At 32.7% G+C, this 18,249-nt stretch overlaps 1 protein-coding gene across 22 annotated transcripts in view; it reads left to right on the top strand.

The window, feature by feature from the left end:
* The window catches only part of ADAM22 (ADAM metallopeptidase domain 22), a 255,747-nt gene that overhangs the window by 217,346 nt on the left and 20,152 nt on the right, over positions 1–18,249 (top strand). For 8 of the 22 annotated variants that reach the window (XM_058297026.1, XM_058297031.1, XM_058297027.2 and 5 more), the window contains 4 exons: positions 7,366–7,383; positions 14,212–14,319; positions 16,749–16,849; positions 17,138–17,204. In XM_058297026.1, coding sequence (XP_058153009.1) covers positions 7,366–7,383; positions 14,212–14,319; positions 16,749–16,849; positions 17,138–17,204 — 294 coding nt within the window. Of the gene's footprint in view, positions 1–7,365; positions 7,384–14,211; positions 14,407–16,748; positions 16,850–17,137; positions 17,205–18,249 lie in introns of all 22 variants that reach the window. The other 14 variants (XR_011648822.1, XR_011648823.1, XR_011648826.1 and 11 more) reach the window with 4 other exon arrangements.

Genomic DNA, 18,249 nt, shown 5'->3' with positions numbered 1-18,249 from the left:
TAGAGGAGAATGAGAGACAGTATATGTTCTCAGAGCTGTGAAGACTGACTTGGGAAACTATGCTCCAGTGTGCCCTATCCTCCCAGAATTTTCCCTCTGGCAAAATAGCTCAATATACTAAAGAAGTGTAAGAAACAATTGAGGCAAATGACTTGGGGCAAAGACAGTACAACACCCAAGAGAGGGAGAAGGTCTGTCTCCTGGGAAGAAGAGAGGGCATTCAAACTCCTATAAATAGGGGAACTCCTAAGGCCACTAGGCAGCACAGGCCCAGGACAAGAAACAGATCCATAAAAAATGGAAAAGTCATTGCATTTTGCATTTGTCATGGGCTGACCTTCTTGTTAGGAGGACTTGCACTCAAGAAAATCTGTATCCTATCAACAGCTGGTTATAAAACTCAAGAAATAGACATCTCAGAAATAAATCCTAAGGTTAACATTTTAAACTATTAAAATATATAATATGCAACAAAAGATGACAAGAAAGGGGGGGAAGGGAGGGAGGGGGAGAGAGAGAGAGAGGGAGAGTGAGGGAGTGAGGAAGTTGAGGAAGGGAGGGAGGGAGGAAGGAAGGAAGATGTTTCATCCAAGAAGAAAAGCAGACTATGGACCTGTCAGAAAAATACTTTAGAAAAATTATTTTCAATATGCTCAAGGAGATGAAGGAAAATACAGAGAAAGAATGAAAGGCTATTAGGAAAACAGTGAACAATATGAGAATCTGAATAATGAGATAGAAATTTTAAGCAGGAACCAAATAAAACTACTGGAGTTGAAGACCACAATAGCTGAAATGAAAAATTCCCAAGAGAATTTCAACAGCAAATTGCAGCTAGCCGAAGAAAGAAAGTGAACTTAAAGTCAAGATACATGAAATGAATCATATTAAGGGGCAGAAATTAAAAAGAATTATAAAAAGCAAAAATAGCATAAAAGACCTACACCATCAAACATACCTACATATTCTTTATGGGAATCCCAGAAGGAGACAAGTAAAAAGGGCAAAAGCAATATTCAAAGATATAATGACAGAAAACTTCCAAACTTAGCAAAAGATGTGAATATGCTCATCCAAGAAGCCCAGAGAACACGAAACAGATAAACTTGAAGAAAAATATGCCCTGCCCCATATCGATCAAACTGTTGAATGCAAAGAACAAAGACAGAGTTCTGAAACCTCCAAGAGAAAAGGAACATGTTATGTACAAGGGAGTCCCAATTATATTAAATGTCGATTTCTCATCAGAAACTATGGAGGTAAGAAGGCAGTGGATAGAAATATTTAAAGAGTTGGGAGAAAATAATTGCCAACCAAGATTTCTATCTCTGGCTATACTTTCTTTCAAAAATGAGGGAGAAATTAAGACATTCCTAGATAAACAATAACTGAGGGAGTTCATCACCCTTATACCTTCATCATAAGCAATGCTAAAGGGAGTTCTTCAGACTGAAAGGAAAGGACACTAGGCAATTTTTTTTTAATGGCATAAAGAAATAAAGACTTGCAGTAAGGGTAATCCTTTGGGTAATAATAAATGCCAGTGTTATTGTAGTGTATTGTTTGATATGCATCTCTACTTCTTTTTCCATACAGATGCTAACATGCAAATGCATAAAAAGTAATGACAAACCTATGGTTTTGAACTTAAAATATACAAAGATCCAACTGTAACAAGTAAAAAAGAGTGGAAGAATTGAGAGGCATAGGAACGTGTATGTGTCTTCTTTTGAAGTCAATTGGTATATGTTTAGGATGTTAAATTTCACCCCATAGAAACAACAAAGTAAATATATGAAAAAATATCCAGATAGAAATGAGAAAGGACTCAGTATGGTACAGTACAAAAAAATCAACTAAACATGAAAGTAGTCATTAACAGAAGAAGTGAAGGACAATTAGACTTGCAAAGATGAAATAGCAAAAAGGCAGAAGAAAGTCCTGCATTATCAGTATTTATTATAAATGTAAATGATTAAACTATCCAGTCAAAAGGCAGAGATTGGTAGAATGGATAAAAAAGCATGACCCAACTACATGCTGTTTACATGAGAGTCACCTTAAATTCAAAGACATAAATAGGTTGAAAGTGAAAGGATCAAAAGATATATATATAATGCAAAGTTGTAACCAGAAGAGCTGGGGTAGCTATGCTGATATCAAATAAAATAGACTTTAAGTCAAAAACTGTTATGAGATCAAAGATGGTCTTTATATACTGACATTATATACTGACAATAGTGTCAATCCAGCAAGAAGACCTAATAATTATAAATATATATGCACATAACAGTAGACCCTCAAAATATGTGAAGCAAATACTGTCAGATTTGAAGGGAGAAATAATAGTTCCACATTAATAGTAGGAGACTTTCAATAATGGGTAGAATATCTAGACAGAAGATCAATAGGGAAATACAAGACTTGAGATACTCTAAACCAACTAGATCTAATACATATATAGTACACTTCACTCAACAACAACAGAATACACATTCTTTCTTCTCAAGTGCACATGGGTCATTCTCTAGAAGACACTAAGCAGTATGTCACAAAACAAGGCTCAATAAATTAAAAAATACTGAAATCATACATTGTATATTCTCTGACCACAATGGAATGAAACTAGACATCAATAACAGAGGGAGATGCAAAATTCACAAATATGTGGAAATTAGACAATTTACTCTTAAGCAATGAATGAGTTAAAGATGAAATCACAAGGAAAATTAAATATCTGGACTCAAATGAAAATGAAACAGCATATCAAAACTTATGGGTTGCAGCAAAGGCAGTGCTGATAGGGAAATTTATGGCTCTAAATTCTTATATTTAAAAAGAAGAAAGATTTCAAATCAGACATCTATCCTCAAAATTAAAAGAACTAGAAAAAGAAGAGCAAACTAAACACAAAGTGAGAAGAAGGAAGGAAATAGCAGAGATTAGAGTGAAGATAAATGTAATACAGAATTTAAAAACAACAGAATCAACACAAAAGTTCTTTGAAAGGATCAATAAAATTAACAAAACTTTAGCCAGGCTGACAAAGAAAAAAAGAAAGAGGAAACAAACAACTAAAATCAGAAATTAAAAGTGATACATTACTAATAACCCACTGAAATGCAAAGGACAATAAGAGGATACTGTGAAAAATTGTATGTTGAGAAATTAACATGAATGAAATGGAAAAAATCCTAGAAGCACACAAACTATCTGCACTGCCTGAAGAAGAAATAGAACATCTCAACAAACCTATAACTAGTAGAGATTGAATCACTAATAAAAAAACCTCTGGACAAAGGAAAGCCCAGGACCAGATGGCTTCATAGAGGGATTTTATATAACATTCCAAGAAGAATTAAACCAATCCTGCCTAGACTCTCTAAAAAATGACGAGGAGGGAACACTCCCAAACTCATTCTGTGAGGCCAATATTGCCTTCATATCATAGCCAGATAAAGATATCACAAGAAAAGAAATTTACAGACCATTATTTCTTATGACTATAGATGCAAAAATCCTCAACAAAATACTAGCAAACCAAATCAAGAGCACATTAAAAGAATTACACACCATGATCAAGCAGGATTTATTCCATATATGCAAGGATGCTTCAACATAAGGAAATCGATTAATGTGCTATGCCACATTTAACAGAATGGAGAGAAAACCATATGATCATTTTAATTGATGCAGAAAAGGCATTTGACAAAATCTAGCATCCTATTTTGATAAAAACACTTGGAAAAATAGGAATAGAAGAAAATTTCCTCAACATGATAAAGGGCATAAATGAAAAGTCCACAGCTAAATTTGTACTTAGTGGTAACAGATTGAAAGTTTGCCCCTAAGGTAAGGAACAAGATAAGGATGCCCTCTGTCACCACTCTTATTCAACATTGTGCTGGAAGTTCTAGCCAGAGCAGTTAGGTAAGAAAAATAAATAAAGACATCCAAATTGGAAAGGAAAAAGTCAGATTTTCTGTATTTGCAGTTGACATGATCCTGTATACAGAATATCCTGAAAAATCCTCACCAAAAAAAAAAAAAAAATCTCCCAGAGCTAATAAATAAATTCTGCAAAGTAGTGAGGTAGAAGATCCACATGCAAAAACATTAGTGCTTCTAAACACTAGCAATGAACAATCAGAAAAAGAAATCAGGAAAAAAATTCCAGTTATAATAGCAACTAAAAAAAAATCAAATACCTAGGAAAAATCTAGCCCAAAATGTAAAGGATGTGAAACAGAAAACTATAAAACATTGCTAAGATAAATCAAAGAAGACCCAAATAAAGGAAAGGACAGATGTGTCCGTGGGTTGGAAGACTAAATATTGTTAAGATATCAGTTCTACCCAAGTGGTTTATAGTTTCATTGCAATCCCAATCAAAATTCCGACATACTTCTTTGAAGAAAAGGAAAAGCCAATCATGAAATGTATGCCAATTGTCAAAGCCATCTTGAAAACAGAACAACCAGTTTGGAAGACTAATGCTTCCTGATCCTAAAACTTACAAAACCAGAGTAATCAAACCAACATGGTACTGGCACAAGGACAGACATATAGACCAATTGATTCAAACTGAGACCTCAGAAATCAGTCCTCACATTTATGGGCAGCTGTTTTTTGACAAGGATGTCTAGTACACTCGATTGGGAAGGAACAGTTTCTTGAGCAAATGGTGCTGGGAAAACTGAATCTCTATTAACATAAGAATGAAAGTGGACCTCTAATTCACATCACATACAAAAATCAAATAAAATGGATCAAAGACTTAAATATAAGAGCTAGAACTATAAAATAAAACTATAAAATAGAACTATAAAATAAAGAGAATGTTAAAAAGGTAAAAATGAAAAAATAAAGTATAATAAAAATTTTTCAATGTTTCTTTCATCACCATGAAATCTGTTATCTCTTGTGTACAGTGACAGTTTCTTCTATATGTTCCCCAGTGTCTTTTTTTCTTTCTTTCTTTATCTTCAGAGAAGCTTTAGGTTACAGAAACGTCACATAGAAAATATAGAGGATTCCCAAATATTTTATTAGTATAAAATGTATGGGAAATATATATTAAGACCTAATATTGTCTTAAACCCATTTTATATAAAGAGACACCTGTAAAGGTATATGGCAATTGCTTGTGGTAAGGTCAAAACCATAAGAGTTTCTTTGAATGAAAAGGGAGAGCAGTTCATTTTTATTGCCAGTTTGAACTTTGTATGCTATAAACTATTGAAATACAGAAAGACATTTGTGGAAGAATTTATTATCAAATGGCGTAGACAGCATGGTACAGCTTAGCATAGTTAACATGGCATAACATAGTGAAGCAGGGCCCGGACTAGTAGTAATGATTTGCTCTGATCATGAGCTTCTAGTGCTGTTTCATCTCATAGCAGATGCTCAATACCTCTTGGTCCCTTTGATGTGCCGGTTGTTAGATAATGCTGCATACTTAGATTTGCACTGTCAGACTTCAGTACAACATTTGGAGTTATAAAATTATGTTTGTAAGGAAGGCTTTTCTGTGTTTTGTTTTTGATCTTTCCTCATGCCTGGGGTGAATTAGCCCCATATTGAGTTCACACTATTTCCTTGACTTCCCAGGTGCAACACTTAATAACACTTAAAACTACAAGGATTGCTGTTTTGAAGTAGTTCATGGTTTCACTTGGGCAAATGAAAACCTAAAGGGAAATTGTTAACACTGCAATGTGTAATTTTCTGCCACCTACTGATGAAAGTTGGTATTTTACTTTTACAATTTGGAATTATTTCTTTTCAGAAAATAGGAAATCTGAACATCGACTATTGCTTAGGAAACTACCTGTGTCCATTTCTTTTAATGATTCAAATTAAGAGTACTTCTTTCTGTATATGACTTCTTATTCTTATGAAAATTCTTTTGAAGTTTTACAGTGGCTTCATTTTTTCATTTCTGAATATATGCAATTTGCAGATTCATTAAGGAAAGAGGCAAAACTTGTTCATACAGCAGAATCCTCTTCATAAATAATTTGTACCTAAATGATGAAAGCTTTAATGTTACTAAAAATAATTCAGAATGTTTAATAATAGAATGAAAATGGAGAATTTTAGTACAGGAATTAAATCCATTAATATGATGTTTCACATATTCTACTTGAAATTCAAAAACTGATTTAGGACCTTAGAAATAATTTTCCTATTAGTACTTCCCATTAAAGATTTCCACCTACTCTCCAGGCTTTGGAGTAGAGGATACAGGAATAAGAAATGAGGAATACTCATTTAGAACTGGTAGATGACTCAGGTATTCAGACCAAGGGAATAAAAAGTGAAACATGTTGAACAGAATTATTCTGGGCTTATATTTTTTTCCACATTTGATGGTTTCAGGAATAAAAATTAAGAAGTAACAAAGTAGCACTTTACCCTCATGTGCCAGTTGTTAAACATGATACTTATAGTATAAATGGAATAGATTAGCAAGTAAAGTTCTAAGAACAAAATCCATATGGAAACACTATCTTTGATGGTAGACGAAGTAGCCCAAACTACTCGTGCTTGGTATTTCTAACAGGTCTTCAAAATATTAACAATTATGTCATGATGGAAAGTTAAAAATTAACTCTTTTGAAAAAAGTTAATGGTATCTTACTACCACACCCTCTGAAACAGGTTTTTGTTTAAGGTTGGTTTGTTTTGGAAGTCAATGTTAGTTTATTTTAGTATATGACCAAGTAAAAAACAGAGACTGAACTTTGAAAAAAATATTTCCAATATTAAATTTCAGTGAATAAGTAGCAATAACTTAGGAGGTCCATAACAGCCATGAAGTATCTCATTCTTATTTATCATACATGATGAAATAAGATGTTCTGGATGTCAGTTTATTTTCTCTGAAATGTGTAATTCTTAGAGATTACTATGGTTTGGGAGTATATATTTAAAAAGGAATGGATTATGATTTTATTTCTATGAAAGCACATTTTATGTAACTTGCTTCATTTATTTCATTATTTATAAAATCAATGTATATCTCTGAAAACCCATATTTGAAATAAGATTAAGTTTAGAATATTACTAAGTATTTACTATAATTTATATTTGAAAAGTCACTTTTTAGTGATTAAGCTTATTAATGCTTTTAAAAATGGATAGTTATTTGGCAATATTGTCACTCACCCTTTGTTGTCACTTCTAATGGTGAAATGAAATTTGTGTGGTTATGTATTCACCATTTGGATTCTGTAATTCAAAATCCTCTGTGGATTTTGCTAAAGAATACTAGAGCTATGTATATGTTTAGTACTCCCTCCTAATATACTTCCACAGGTAACTAATTCTTGCTTTTCTTTTTCTCTTATCCATGAGAAGAAACTATCGAGAACAGAGGTATGTGATGAGGATAATGTGGACACATAACTGAAAGGTTTAAATCCTATTAGTATCTGAAATTGATGCATGCAATTATAAATCAAAATCACCTTATTTTTATACTACAATGATCATAAACTAATCTTGGTTTTTCATGACCTTGAAATAATAATTTTAATGATACTGCCTTGAAATGTATTCACTTAAAATAGATCTGTCATTAATTAGATTTAATGGTTTATGGTTCTTTCATCCAACAATATTACAATTAATGGAAGTACTAATTTGTGTAATTTTATAGTAATAGATATGGAAATTTTTTTTCCAGCTAAAATGAACTTTCTCTTTATTAAGATGTCACCTTTGTTCACATTAGTTTATTTGCTTTTCCTCATTGTATATAATAACTCTTTTATGCCTATAGTTTTTAAGAAAAATTATTGGTATTTTTTTACTATTATATTAGTAATAACTTCAGTTCATTTGTGATAAGACACAATGTTTGTTTATTCGGGCACCATGTTGCCTTCAGGCAATGTCTCATGTACTTGTTAAGTCTATCTCCGCAGGAGAAAATAAATTTTTTTAATCATTAGTTAATTGAACAGGTAAAGAAATTTGCATATTGGAATCTTTGATTGTCTGATGTACTTTTTCGAATAGGAAACCTATGGTAAAAGTCAGGCACCCTGTTCAAAATAATGTTAAAATCTGTGTTTAACCAACAACATAAAAAGAGATACAAAATATTCATGTAGTTCTATAAGAATTATCTATTTTTCTAAATCTAAACTAGCCCATTATATTGGGGTATAACATTCATTTTTCAAATTTATAAAGTTACCTTTGCTATCAGTAACTGATAAAAGGTTTAAAATATCCTGGAAACTGATGACCCAGACCAGGCCTCACAAACCATAGTATAAATTCTATACTTGAGAGATTTATGAAGATTCCTATTTCTTTAGATTTTTTTGTCTGTTTCATTAAATGCCTGTGACAGATTAGGTGTAAGATATAATAAACATTGATATTTTTTCAGACCCAGTGCCCCAACCTTCATTTTTTCACAAATTAAAATTTTTAACTTTACTCTCTGTTTCCTTCCACATTGTAATTTAAATTTCCTGGAATGCTTTAGTGATGAGTCATAGAGTTAATGCTGCCCACCCATTATTAGAGATCCTTATTAGTTAGAATAGATTGTGGAAAATATTGCCCTTATTAGTTAGAATAACTTATTTGAGATCCTTATTAGTTAGAATAGATTGTGGAAAATATTGCCCTTTATGGAAAACCATAAATCTGATACAAAAATCAATGAAATTTTAAAAAAACACAACAACAATGAGCTTTCTTATTGATGTGTTTTAAACTCTTTTGTCCAAAAGCACTGGAGGAGAAAAGAAACTATTCAGGCTTTCTGTTGGGTAGAGGTTGAGTAATCATATCAGAAATCTAAGGTTGGTGGCTTTCCTCAGTGGAAAATAAAATTAGGCTAATAACATTGTCAAAAATTGATTCATCAGCTCCATTTTCCACAGGAGCTAGAACTATAATGTAAACTAATATTGCCAAGTGTATAAAGAGGAAAGTTAAATATCTCAAATATGTAACAAAAGCAAAGCTAAAAACAGCTCTCTAAGATGTTCTCATTAGGGAATCTATCTACAATAAGCTTATTGATCATATTACTCAAAAGTGATTTTGTAATTTCTCATAATTCATTTGTCACTTCATTCATGTTAACTCAGTATATTCATAGATATAGTTAAGAAAATTTTCACACTCAATGATCTCCTCTCTGTGCCTGATATAATTCTCCTGGTATGACCAAGTTATAATTTCATCAATCTGGCTACTCCTTTTGAACTTGGCTCATATTTTCAGTGGCACACATTTTCTATATTTTGATACATTTCGTTCAACATGACCTTTTCTCTTTCCTTTTTTTACTTTTTGCCCCTGTCTATAGCTAATGAATCTTAAGTTTGCACAATAGCTTTCAAAACAGAGAAGAGAAGTAGCAAAGCATGGTCTTTAGTTCAGGAAGTCTTGAATGTGGAAAGATCTTCCGCAGCAAATACCATCTTCCTTTTTGAGAATGCGTATTAGTGTTCATAGAAAAGGTGGTAAGGCCAAGAGACTATAACATGTGTTAAGAAATTTACAACCTTGTAAAAATTCTGCAACCATTCAGATAAGGTTTCTGCCAAAAAGCAGAATTCAAAATTTTGAGTTGTCATTGCCTTAAGTTAGATTTTCATTGCAGGGTTCACGGCGGAAGGACCAATTGACAAGGAATAGGAAATCCACTTGCTAAACTTAAACTTTCCTTAACTCTGAATCAGATAAAGTTCATTGTAATCTTTACAGCATTACAGTAACAGGAACTAGTACATGGTCTTTGGCAAATTTTGTGTTTCTCTATCTTCAGATGAAAGAGGTGGATGTGGTGGTTTTGAAAGAAGTAGTTACATTCATCAGTGTGAGTGGGTCCCACAAATATTGGCTGAGCTGACGGAAGTGTCGGTTAACATAAGTTTTTCTTTGGCACTAAATGCAAGACCTTATTAAATATGTATCCCCTTGTCAGATTCTTATTAATGATGTTATGGCACAGAATGTCAAATTGGGCATAACTTTTAAAGTGTTAGAGAAGATAGACAAGCAATTCAATGGATGAATCTGATAATCTGATATATTTTTCCTCCTGAGATGCATTCTCAGGTTTTTGTTGTATTGAAGGAATGTGTGGTATGTTGAATTTCAAGTTTGACAAAAAGATGAGAAACAAACCCTTTACTTTGATATTGTTCACAAGACTGCTTAATGAAAGTTAGAAGTCCCATTTTCTGGGGCACAGTGAACACAGAACCTGACACATGAGCAATGTATCACTTTAAATCCAGCAGTGTCGCTGTGTGAAGAAGGGTAGAACCGTGGAACCAGGAGCCACAAAGAAACCTTAGATGCCACACAGTTAGAAGGAGGCCTAGTTAGCCTTTTCTTTAAAATGCGCAAAATGAAGACCTTCAAAATTTTTCCATTGATTTTATTGTTTATATTATAGCATAATCAATTTGGACTTAGTAGCTATATTCTTTGTAACAGAAATTATTAGTTTGGGGGCAGGTTTGCAAATAACAATAAAATAAAAAATTTTAACTTGGATTTATAAAACACACATCTTTGGCTGAAATCTTGTTCTCTTCCTTTTTCTGAAATTAGCACACATCATTTTGGTTAATGAGAAATAAAGTAAATAATCAGATCATATCTTCCTAATCCATGCTTTTACCTTAAGCAGAAACTCTCCCTTGCCCATTTCTTTTTTCCATTACCTGTTTTAGCCACTTTATTTTCTGCTTGTGAATCTCCCACCTTTTTTCAAACCTCTCTAAGTGTGTTTTTATATTATTATTATTTCAGTGATATTTATACCTCTGTCAATGTGATTTGGTACATATTATACAATATTTCTTATAATAGCAAAGTAATAATTCCATGAACAGACAGCCCAGACACCAACCAAGCATTAGAGATACCTTCTTCAGCATTATATTTAAGACTAGCTTAGGGGGCAGATGTAGCTCAGTGGTTTGAGCATCAGCTTCCCATATATGAGGTACTAGTTCAATCCCTGGTACCTCCTTAAAAAAAAAAAGACTAGCTTAAATGTTCTTTTTAAAAATTTTACTCTCATTTTGAATATGCAAATTAAGTTAAACATTATTATTCAGTGGATCATTTAGGAATAATCAGACTTACCTCATAAGAAGACCAACCAATTGTCTAAAGGCTTTTAGGATAATCCAAGGAACATTCTTGATGTTTAAATTTAGAATACCAACACAACAACTAGGTGATTTATAATTATGAATAAATTAAGAGGCTGTTTTTATCTTCTGATATAGAATAAGAACAAACAAACAACAAGCATGAGTATTATAGAGCTGGGGAGAAATAAAAATTGCAGATTGTATGAATCAGTTCTTCTAGAGTTATTAATTTATAGGGGTTAGCCCTTGCCTTGAGAATAGGAAATGCCTTCACAAGAACATTATTAAATGGGATGTATCCATTCAAAACACAAAATGAAGTACCAATTCAAGGTTATACAGGAGAAAAAACAACCTGTAATTACATAGTAAAGAATTCTTTTTGAGGACATAATACTTAGTTAAATAAACTGAAAGCAGGTTTTATTTTCTTTTGATCATTACCTACAAAAAAATTCATGCACATCTCTAAAATATTTGCATATTTTAACATGTGGAAAATATGAGGTAATTTTCCCATTATAAAACTTAACCTGGTCAGGCTCCCTAGGACACTTCTAGGTCCCTAAATTCCATAAAATAAGTAGCATATTAAACATTTGAAAAGAGAGCCATAAAGACAATGAAGAACTAGAAAAATTAATTTGATTAAAAAATTAATGGGATAATTTAGCTATAAATTGCCTCTTTATGATCATGATAAATGACAATGATTAGATGTCATTTTATTTTTATTGACCACAGGGCCCAGGTAGTCTATCTTCTCTAAATGTTAAACAAGAAGAAATAAATTTATGATGATATATAATGATTTAACAGTGAAAAGGATAAATTTCTGAACAGTGAAGGGTGTTATATATTATTTTTCAGAGACCTTTAGTAAAATATATAAACCTGACCATTAATATTTTTATACATTTACTATGTGAAGAAAGTTATATGCATTCCTTGTGGAATTATAAGGAGAATGCAAAGATGTACTTCTGAATTTTGGAGACTTCACAATTGAGATAGATAAGAATCTAATCTGCCCAGGATGATAATCAGGCCTTTTACTGAAGTTTTATGCCACATTTAGCATTTAGATGTATGTAAAAATGACCATGAACGGCAGAGAAATTACAATGAAGGGATGGTAAAACATGCTCACTTTCCAAAACAATACTGGGTCCCATGCATTATGACATCAGTACATGTATGCCTGAATATCAGCTGAGCAAGTAAGTCCTGGGTAAATGCCAGGGTATATGCCTGAATGCTGGAACCACATAGAGAAAGGGCAACGTGGGGGATAGAATAATGGGAAAAGTAAAGTGTAGTTTGGAGCTTTTAAATAATCACTTGTCCTTATTTAACTTGAATTCTGTGAGGCACTTCTCATCAGCTTAAAAAGTTTGTATCATTCAAGGCAATAGTGACAAAAATCATTTAGTAACCATAAAGATTATTATTGGAAATGTACTGTTGATATTAATATGATACAAAAGAGAAGTTTTCTCCCTGAAGCAAAATAAAGAACTTTGGTTTTATTGAGATCATTTTTCAATTATTGATGGAATAATTTACTGATACAAGGTAAAAAACAGAAAATATAATTCCAGAGAGTAAAAGCCCCTCACATAGGAAGATATATCATTTATCCTATATTTTTCACAGTGTAAATATGGGGAATATATTATTTTTCCATGAAAATTCTGTTGTCTTTCATTAAAATAAGGGGGGAAGTAGATTTAATCATACAAATTAAGATATGTACTTTATGTGAGTTTAAAAATCTTTTCAAATTGTAGAGATGTTTGAATTTATAACATTGAAATAATACTAGAGAGTGTATTCAGCCATTCAAAAGAATTAATGACCAAGTGTTTTAAACATTTACAACAATATGAGACTCAGTAAAAGTGAATTACCATCTGAAGTGGTCTTTTCTGAAAGAATTTACCATTGCAATTAGCCAATTTTAGCCCTGTAACTAAGGAAAATCCAAATGGAAAAAGGAGTTAACAAATTTACGCTTTTTAAGGGGACCTATTTAAGTACAGCTCTGTTTAAAATTCTCAATCCAGCATTAGTTTGTGGCACCTCCAACAATGGTACTGAACGTGACTAGATCAGGTTTTGGATGCAGCTGGTTGTTTGAGACCTACATATTTGCAAATAATCAACTTAGCTACTGTAGGTAGAGGGTTGACCGGATGGTCCTATCCAAAAGTTTCTATCTGATTCCCTTAAGAATGAAAATCTGTTCTAATCTTCCTTAAATCAAAATCACAGCAAGTGGGGTCAGTACAGTTTAAATAGATTAAATAGATTTTTCTTCATTTTACTCCAACTATATAGTAGAGATAGAGAACTGAGGTCAATCACTAACTACCTATAAATATCCCTATAGTCTAAACAAGAATGCAGTTATTCTTAAAACGCTTTCACCATTTGCTGAATTAACTTCCTTCACATATTTTACTGTCCGGTTATAGAATTACCTTTTTGATTCACCTTTGAATTCTTTTTAGTTTTTTCAAATTCCTGTCAAGTGAACAGTGAAGCTCCAAATTGAGCCCAGAACTCTAATAAGGGTTTATTTAAATTCAATTATAGAACATAGCTTAGAAATCAATTAGTTCTTTAAAGATCAAATCAGTGTTACATTACATCTCATTTCAAAATAAAGAATAGTTTAGTTTATTCACCACAGTGAAAAAAACTGTGCTTTATCCAAGCAAGGGCTAGCTCTCCCAGCACCAATTTTACAAAAAAGACAAAACTGCAGTTAACATCTCCAAGTATAATGAAGTTATGTTGAAAAGACTCATCTTTCCATATTTCCCCCCTGAAGCAAGGATTTATTCATCCAAACTGTAAGGGCTTTAGTGATTGCATTTTTGACCTCTATAGTTAGAATGACTTGGACTTGTCACATGTATTAATAATCTTATGTGTTGTGATAGATTTGATTCATGTAGATCATTATTCCTACCTCTTTTTTTCTGAAATAATATTTGTATATGTCTGTGTTCATGTGTGTGTCTTGTTTTCTGACTCTGAAATGTTTATTATGCCTTAGACAGTTACCCCAGGGAGATTATGTAAAAAAGCCTGGAGATGGCGACTCTTTTTATAGCGACATTCCTCCTGGAGTCAGCACAAACTCAGCATCTAGTTCTAAGAAGAGGTCTGCTTTTCTGTCGCATTTTCAGATTTCTACCTGTTCCATCACACATTATTCCATTAGTCAGAACATTTCATTATTTTGCAGCAGGTTTGATTACTTCTTCCTTCTTTCTTAATGTTAAAAAATAGTATCCTTTCTTCTTTGATTACTCTACTTCAAAATGCCATATGCTCAGAACCACTTTTTATAAAAATCAGGCTATCAAATCAAATAAAAAAAAATAAAAACCAGCAACCCTAAATCTATATAGCTAGAAACCCCGGAGTTTTTCAGTTGTGCTCTTATATGGATTAAGAAACTATAAGTAGTATTTAATAATACTTTAAATGGTGAGCTTTATGTCATGTTTGGTAGTCAAAGAAAAAGGTTACTGTCATGCTTCAATAAAAGCAATTGTTAATATTAAGTGGCAATATGTTTAAACGCTCCATTAATTAAAAAAAGATACATTGATGCTAAGCTCGCTGTAAAACAAAGATCGCTTCTCTGTGAATCATATATTTTAATATTATGATTTTTGTCTTTTATCCCTGGAATGATTATTTCTAGACTTTATTAACATTTAGCTTGGTTGCCACATTAATTTAGTATTTTAATATTTGCCTGAGTTTTATAATAGTACAGGCAAGGTTAATATATTATGTGTATGTCTTAAGCTTTGATGCTATATATTCTTGCTTAGGATTTTAAGGTGTATAAGAACATTTAAAATTCTGCATGCTTTATAATTGCTTAATAAAATAAACTGAAAGGAGAAATAAATAGTTGGAATGTTTTAGGAAATGAGACCTACATTCGCAATGAGGGAAGGTAAATATTCTTGTAGAAGAGTTTCTTAAGGTTGGTGATAGAAGTATAATGGATAGGAAAAAAAGATTTGGTCACCCCATGTATTACATTGAGCACATTACTTACATTTTAGACAGAAGGGGAAATTGTTTATTGAGAGGAAACATTATCCCTTCTGGAATTCTAGATAGAATGAATCATCTCAAAAAATTCTGTAATGGATTTCCCTCTTTATAAACATTACTCAAGAAGGAGAAGAGAAGGAATTTTTGAGACCTGGGAATTCTATATTTGGACCTCTCAAACAGGAAAGATTGTTTTCACTAAGATAACGTAACTTAAAGCAAAGGTAGAAATATTAGATTTTGTATGAAAAGTACAATTCTAAAGAAGGGTATTTAAAAACTGTACTATTTTAATATATTGAGAGCTTTTTGGCTAAGAAAATGAGAAAATTAAGGATGCACTTTAATTCCCTCAGTATATAAATACTCTATTGGTCAAATATTTAATTATAAATTAAATAACATGGCAAATAAGTGGAGAAGTCAGTAGATTCCAGCAGAATTTCAGTTGTCCTTTTGTACAAAATATGAGTCATTCTGAAATTAGTGTATGATGTTGAAAAAACTGCAACCTAGGTAGTTAATATACAATAGTTGTGCTGAGTTGCACTTATTTTCTTTCATCAGTAGAAGGTTCCTTTTAAAATAGACATCATTGGCAATTAACCAGAATGATATCTAGTAAAGATTTTAAGTATAGTGCTATATTCTCAAGTACCTCAGAAAGAGCTTAAAATGTTCATTTGAATAATTCCCAGGTTTTAGCAAAATCTTAATGGGTTACGATTTTTAAGCAGTTAAAATGATATCAAATTATTTGACTCTTCCTAAATACACGTACTTTGTCAAAATACTTTTTTGTGTGTGGTTCAAGGTAGGTTTATAAATTTTGTTCCTTGTAAACTATTCAGTTAAAGATGGTGGGACACAAATAGTAGAAAACCTAAATGGTGCATGGGCTTTGTGAGAGACACTTCCATGTCAAACATTTGATTCAGATCAATTGTTGGACAGTTAGCCAACATGGACTACACTTTTTGGGGGAGACCGTATTTGTGGAGAAAATGCCAATTCTCAGAAAATAATTTTGTCATTTAAGAAAGCTTAAATATTACTTTCATAAAAGTCAACCTGGTTCGGTTGAGCAAACCTTAATGAAATCTCTTGGAAGTCCATGTTATCATAATATTTGAGTGGAAACCATTGCTTTACAATTAAGAAACATCTATGGTGGGACCCCATTATAACCCTGCTGCTGGGATTATGTAACCAAGATATGTTGTTAATTTGTTACATGCGGTTGCTATGTTCTGGGGAATGTCAATTGGCTTGCAGTGCACCCTGATTCTTTTCACTCATAAGCTATTTTAATGGGGTTCCATTGTATTTGACTTTTCTTAAATTGAATGTTGTGTAATTTTGCCTTCTTCATGAAGACTTTCATGTTCTCTTCATTCTTTCATTTCAGATTTTTTTCTTTATTTAATGCACAATAATGCTTAGAAATTACTTACTGATTTCCAAACATTCATTTGAATACATTTTTGAACAACATGTAAATATTTTCAATTTCAGGTCAAATGGGCTCTCCCATTCTTGGAGTGAAAGGATTCCAGACACAAAACATATTTCAGGCATCTGTGAAAATGGGCGACCTCGGAGTAACTCTTGGCAAGGTATAGAATACTATTCAGAATCCTTTCTTGCAAGCTCTTTAGCTCTTCTCCCAAAACAGAAGAGGATATTTAGAATGAGGGTCCAGTTCTTTTTTCTTGGATGGGAAATGGTGGAATCTGGTGGCACCAGTACTTGACACATTGAGTAGACTCATTTGTACAGTGCTACAAATCTCTGTGTGCTAGGTGGTTCAGTTTGTGAGATATAGGCCCTTGAAATCCCATGTAATTAGATATTCAGCAGTTGTTTATTTATATGTGATTCTAGCTAAAAACTGTCTTTTTCAGGTAACCTGGGAGGCAACAGGAAGAAAATCAGAGGCAAAAGATTTAGACCTCGGTCTAATTCAACTGAGTAAGTCTGAACCTCTAATTGCTTCTATGCAATTAGTGTGAAAAGTTAATTAACGATAGTCAAAGAGCCATAAACCTAAGCTTCTGGTCTTAATTTTGTCTTTTCAATTCCTTTTTGCCCTTTAAAAATTAACCATGACTTTTCTCTTTTACATAGGCATCTCCGCAACTGTGCCCATACCAATATTGACTGACAGTGGGGGTCTCACCCTCCCTGCAGGCTTTTTCCTCCAGTAACCTGTCATTGTGGTGTCTTGGTTCTGTGTTTGAAGGGAATTTTGATAATATTCCTTTCTTCTCATCACCCGGGGCCCAGCCATTTCAGAGGGGTCACTCTTGACTGTGAACTCACACAGTCCGGAAGCAGCAGGGAGAAATCCTCACTGTCCTAGAGCATGGGTACTGCTCACGACCAGAACCCCACTGGGAGGTCTCATGGCTGCAATCTAAGCATTCTCTCAGACTAGAGAAAGAAGTTTCCCTTTTAAATTTTCCTTGTCAAGACTTTTAAAAGGGCATAAAATACTCTTTAAGTGAATCTAAATGCCACTAAATGCAATGTTACCTATTTGTAATGATAGCTAAATGATTTCAGTTAGGATGGAGTCAGAAGTTACATTTAAAGTAGTTTATAATGAGGAAATCACTGTGCACTTTGTTTTTGCAAAACAAACGTGTAAAAAAGTACAAGCATATTAAAGCCTCATCAAACCTTTATCTCCCCTTATAGATTAAAACACATCCTTTGTATCTTTTCTGGACTGACCTTGCCACCTGGTTTTATTACCGATACTTTTTAAAAATGTGCTTCTTTCTCACTGCACTGGTAGTTATTATCCTCAGGGTCTCTGTCACTTCGTCATGCATAAATACTTTAAAATTCTGGATATCAAGTATTTGTTAACTGCTTGTCAGAAATTTATGCTAGCTTATCCATTATATCCCCTGCCTTTTTTCAGTCCAAGAATAATAACATTGCCTTGAAATTTGGACCTTCCAGCTGAATGGTATTGTCTTGTAAATAGTTTGTCAAAATTTACTAGAGG

This window comes from Dasypus novemcinctus, chromosome 5, assembly GCF_030445035.2.
Source record: "Dasypus novemcinctus isolate mDasNov1 chromosome 5, mDasNov1.1.hap2, whole genome shotgun sequence".
In the NCBI taxonomy this organism is placed as follows: Eukaryota; Metazoa; Chordata; class Mammalia; order Cingulata; family Dasypodidae; genus Dasypus; species Dasypus novemcinctus.
The sequence above is the reverse complement of the archived record's forward strand: the minus strand, read 5'-3'. Positions and strand labels throughout refer to the sequence as shown.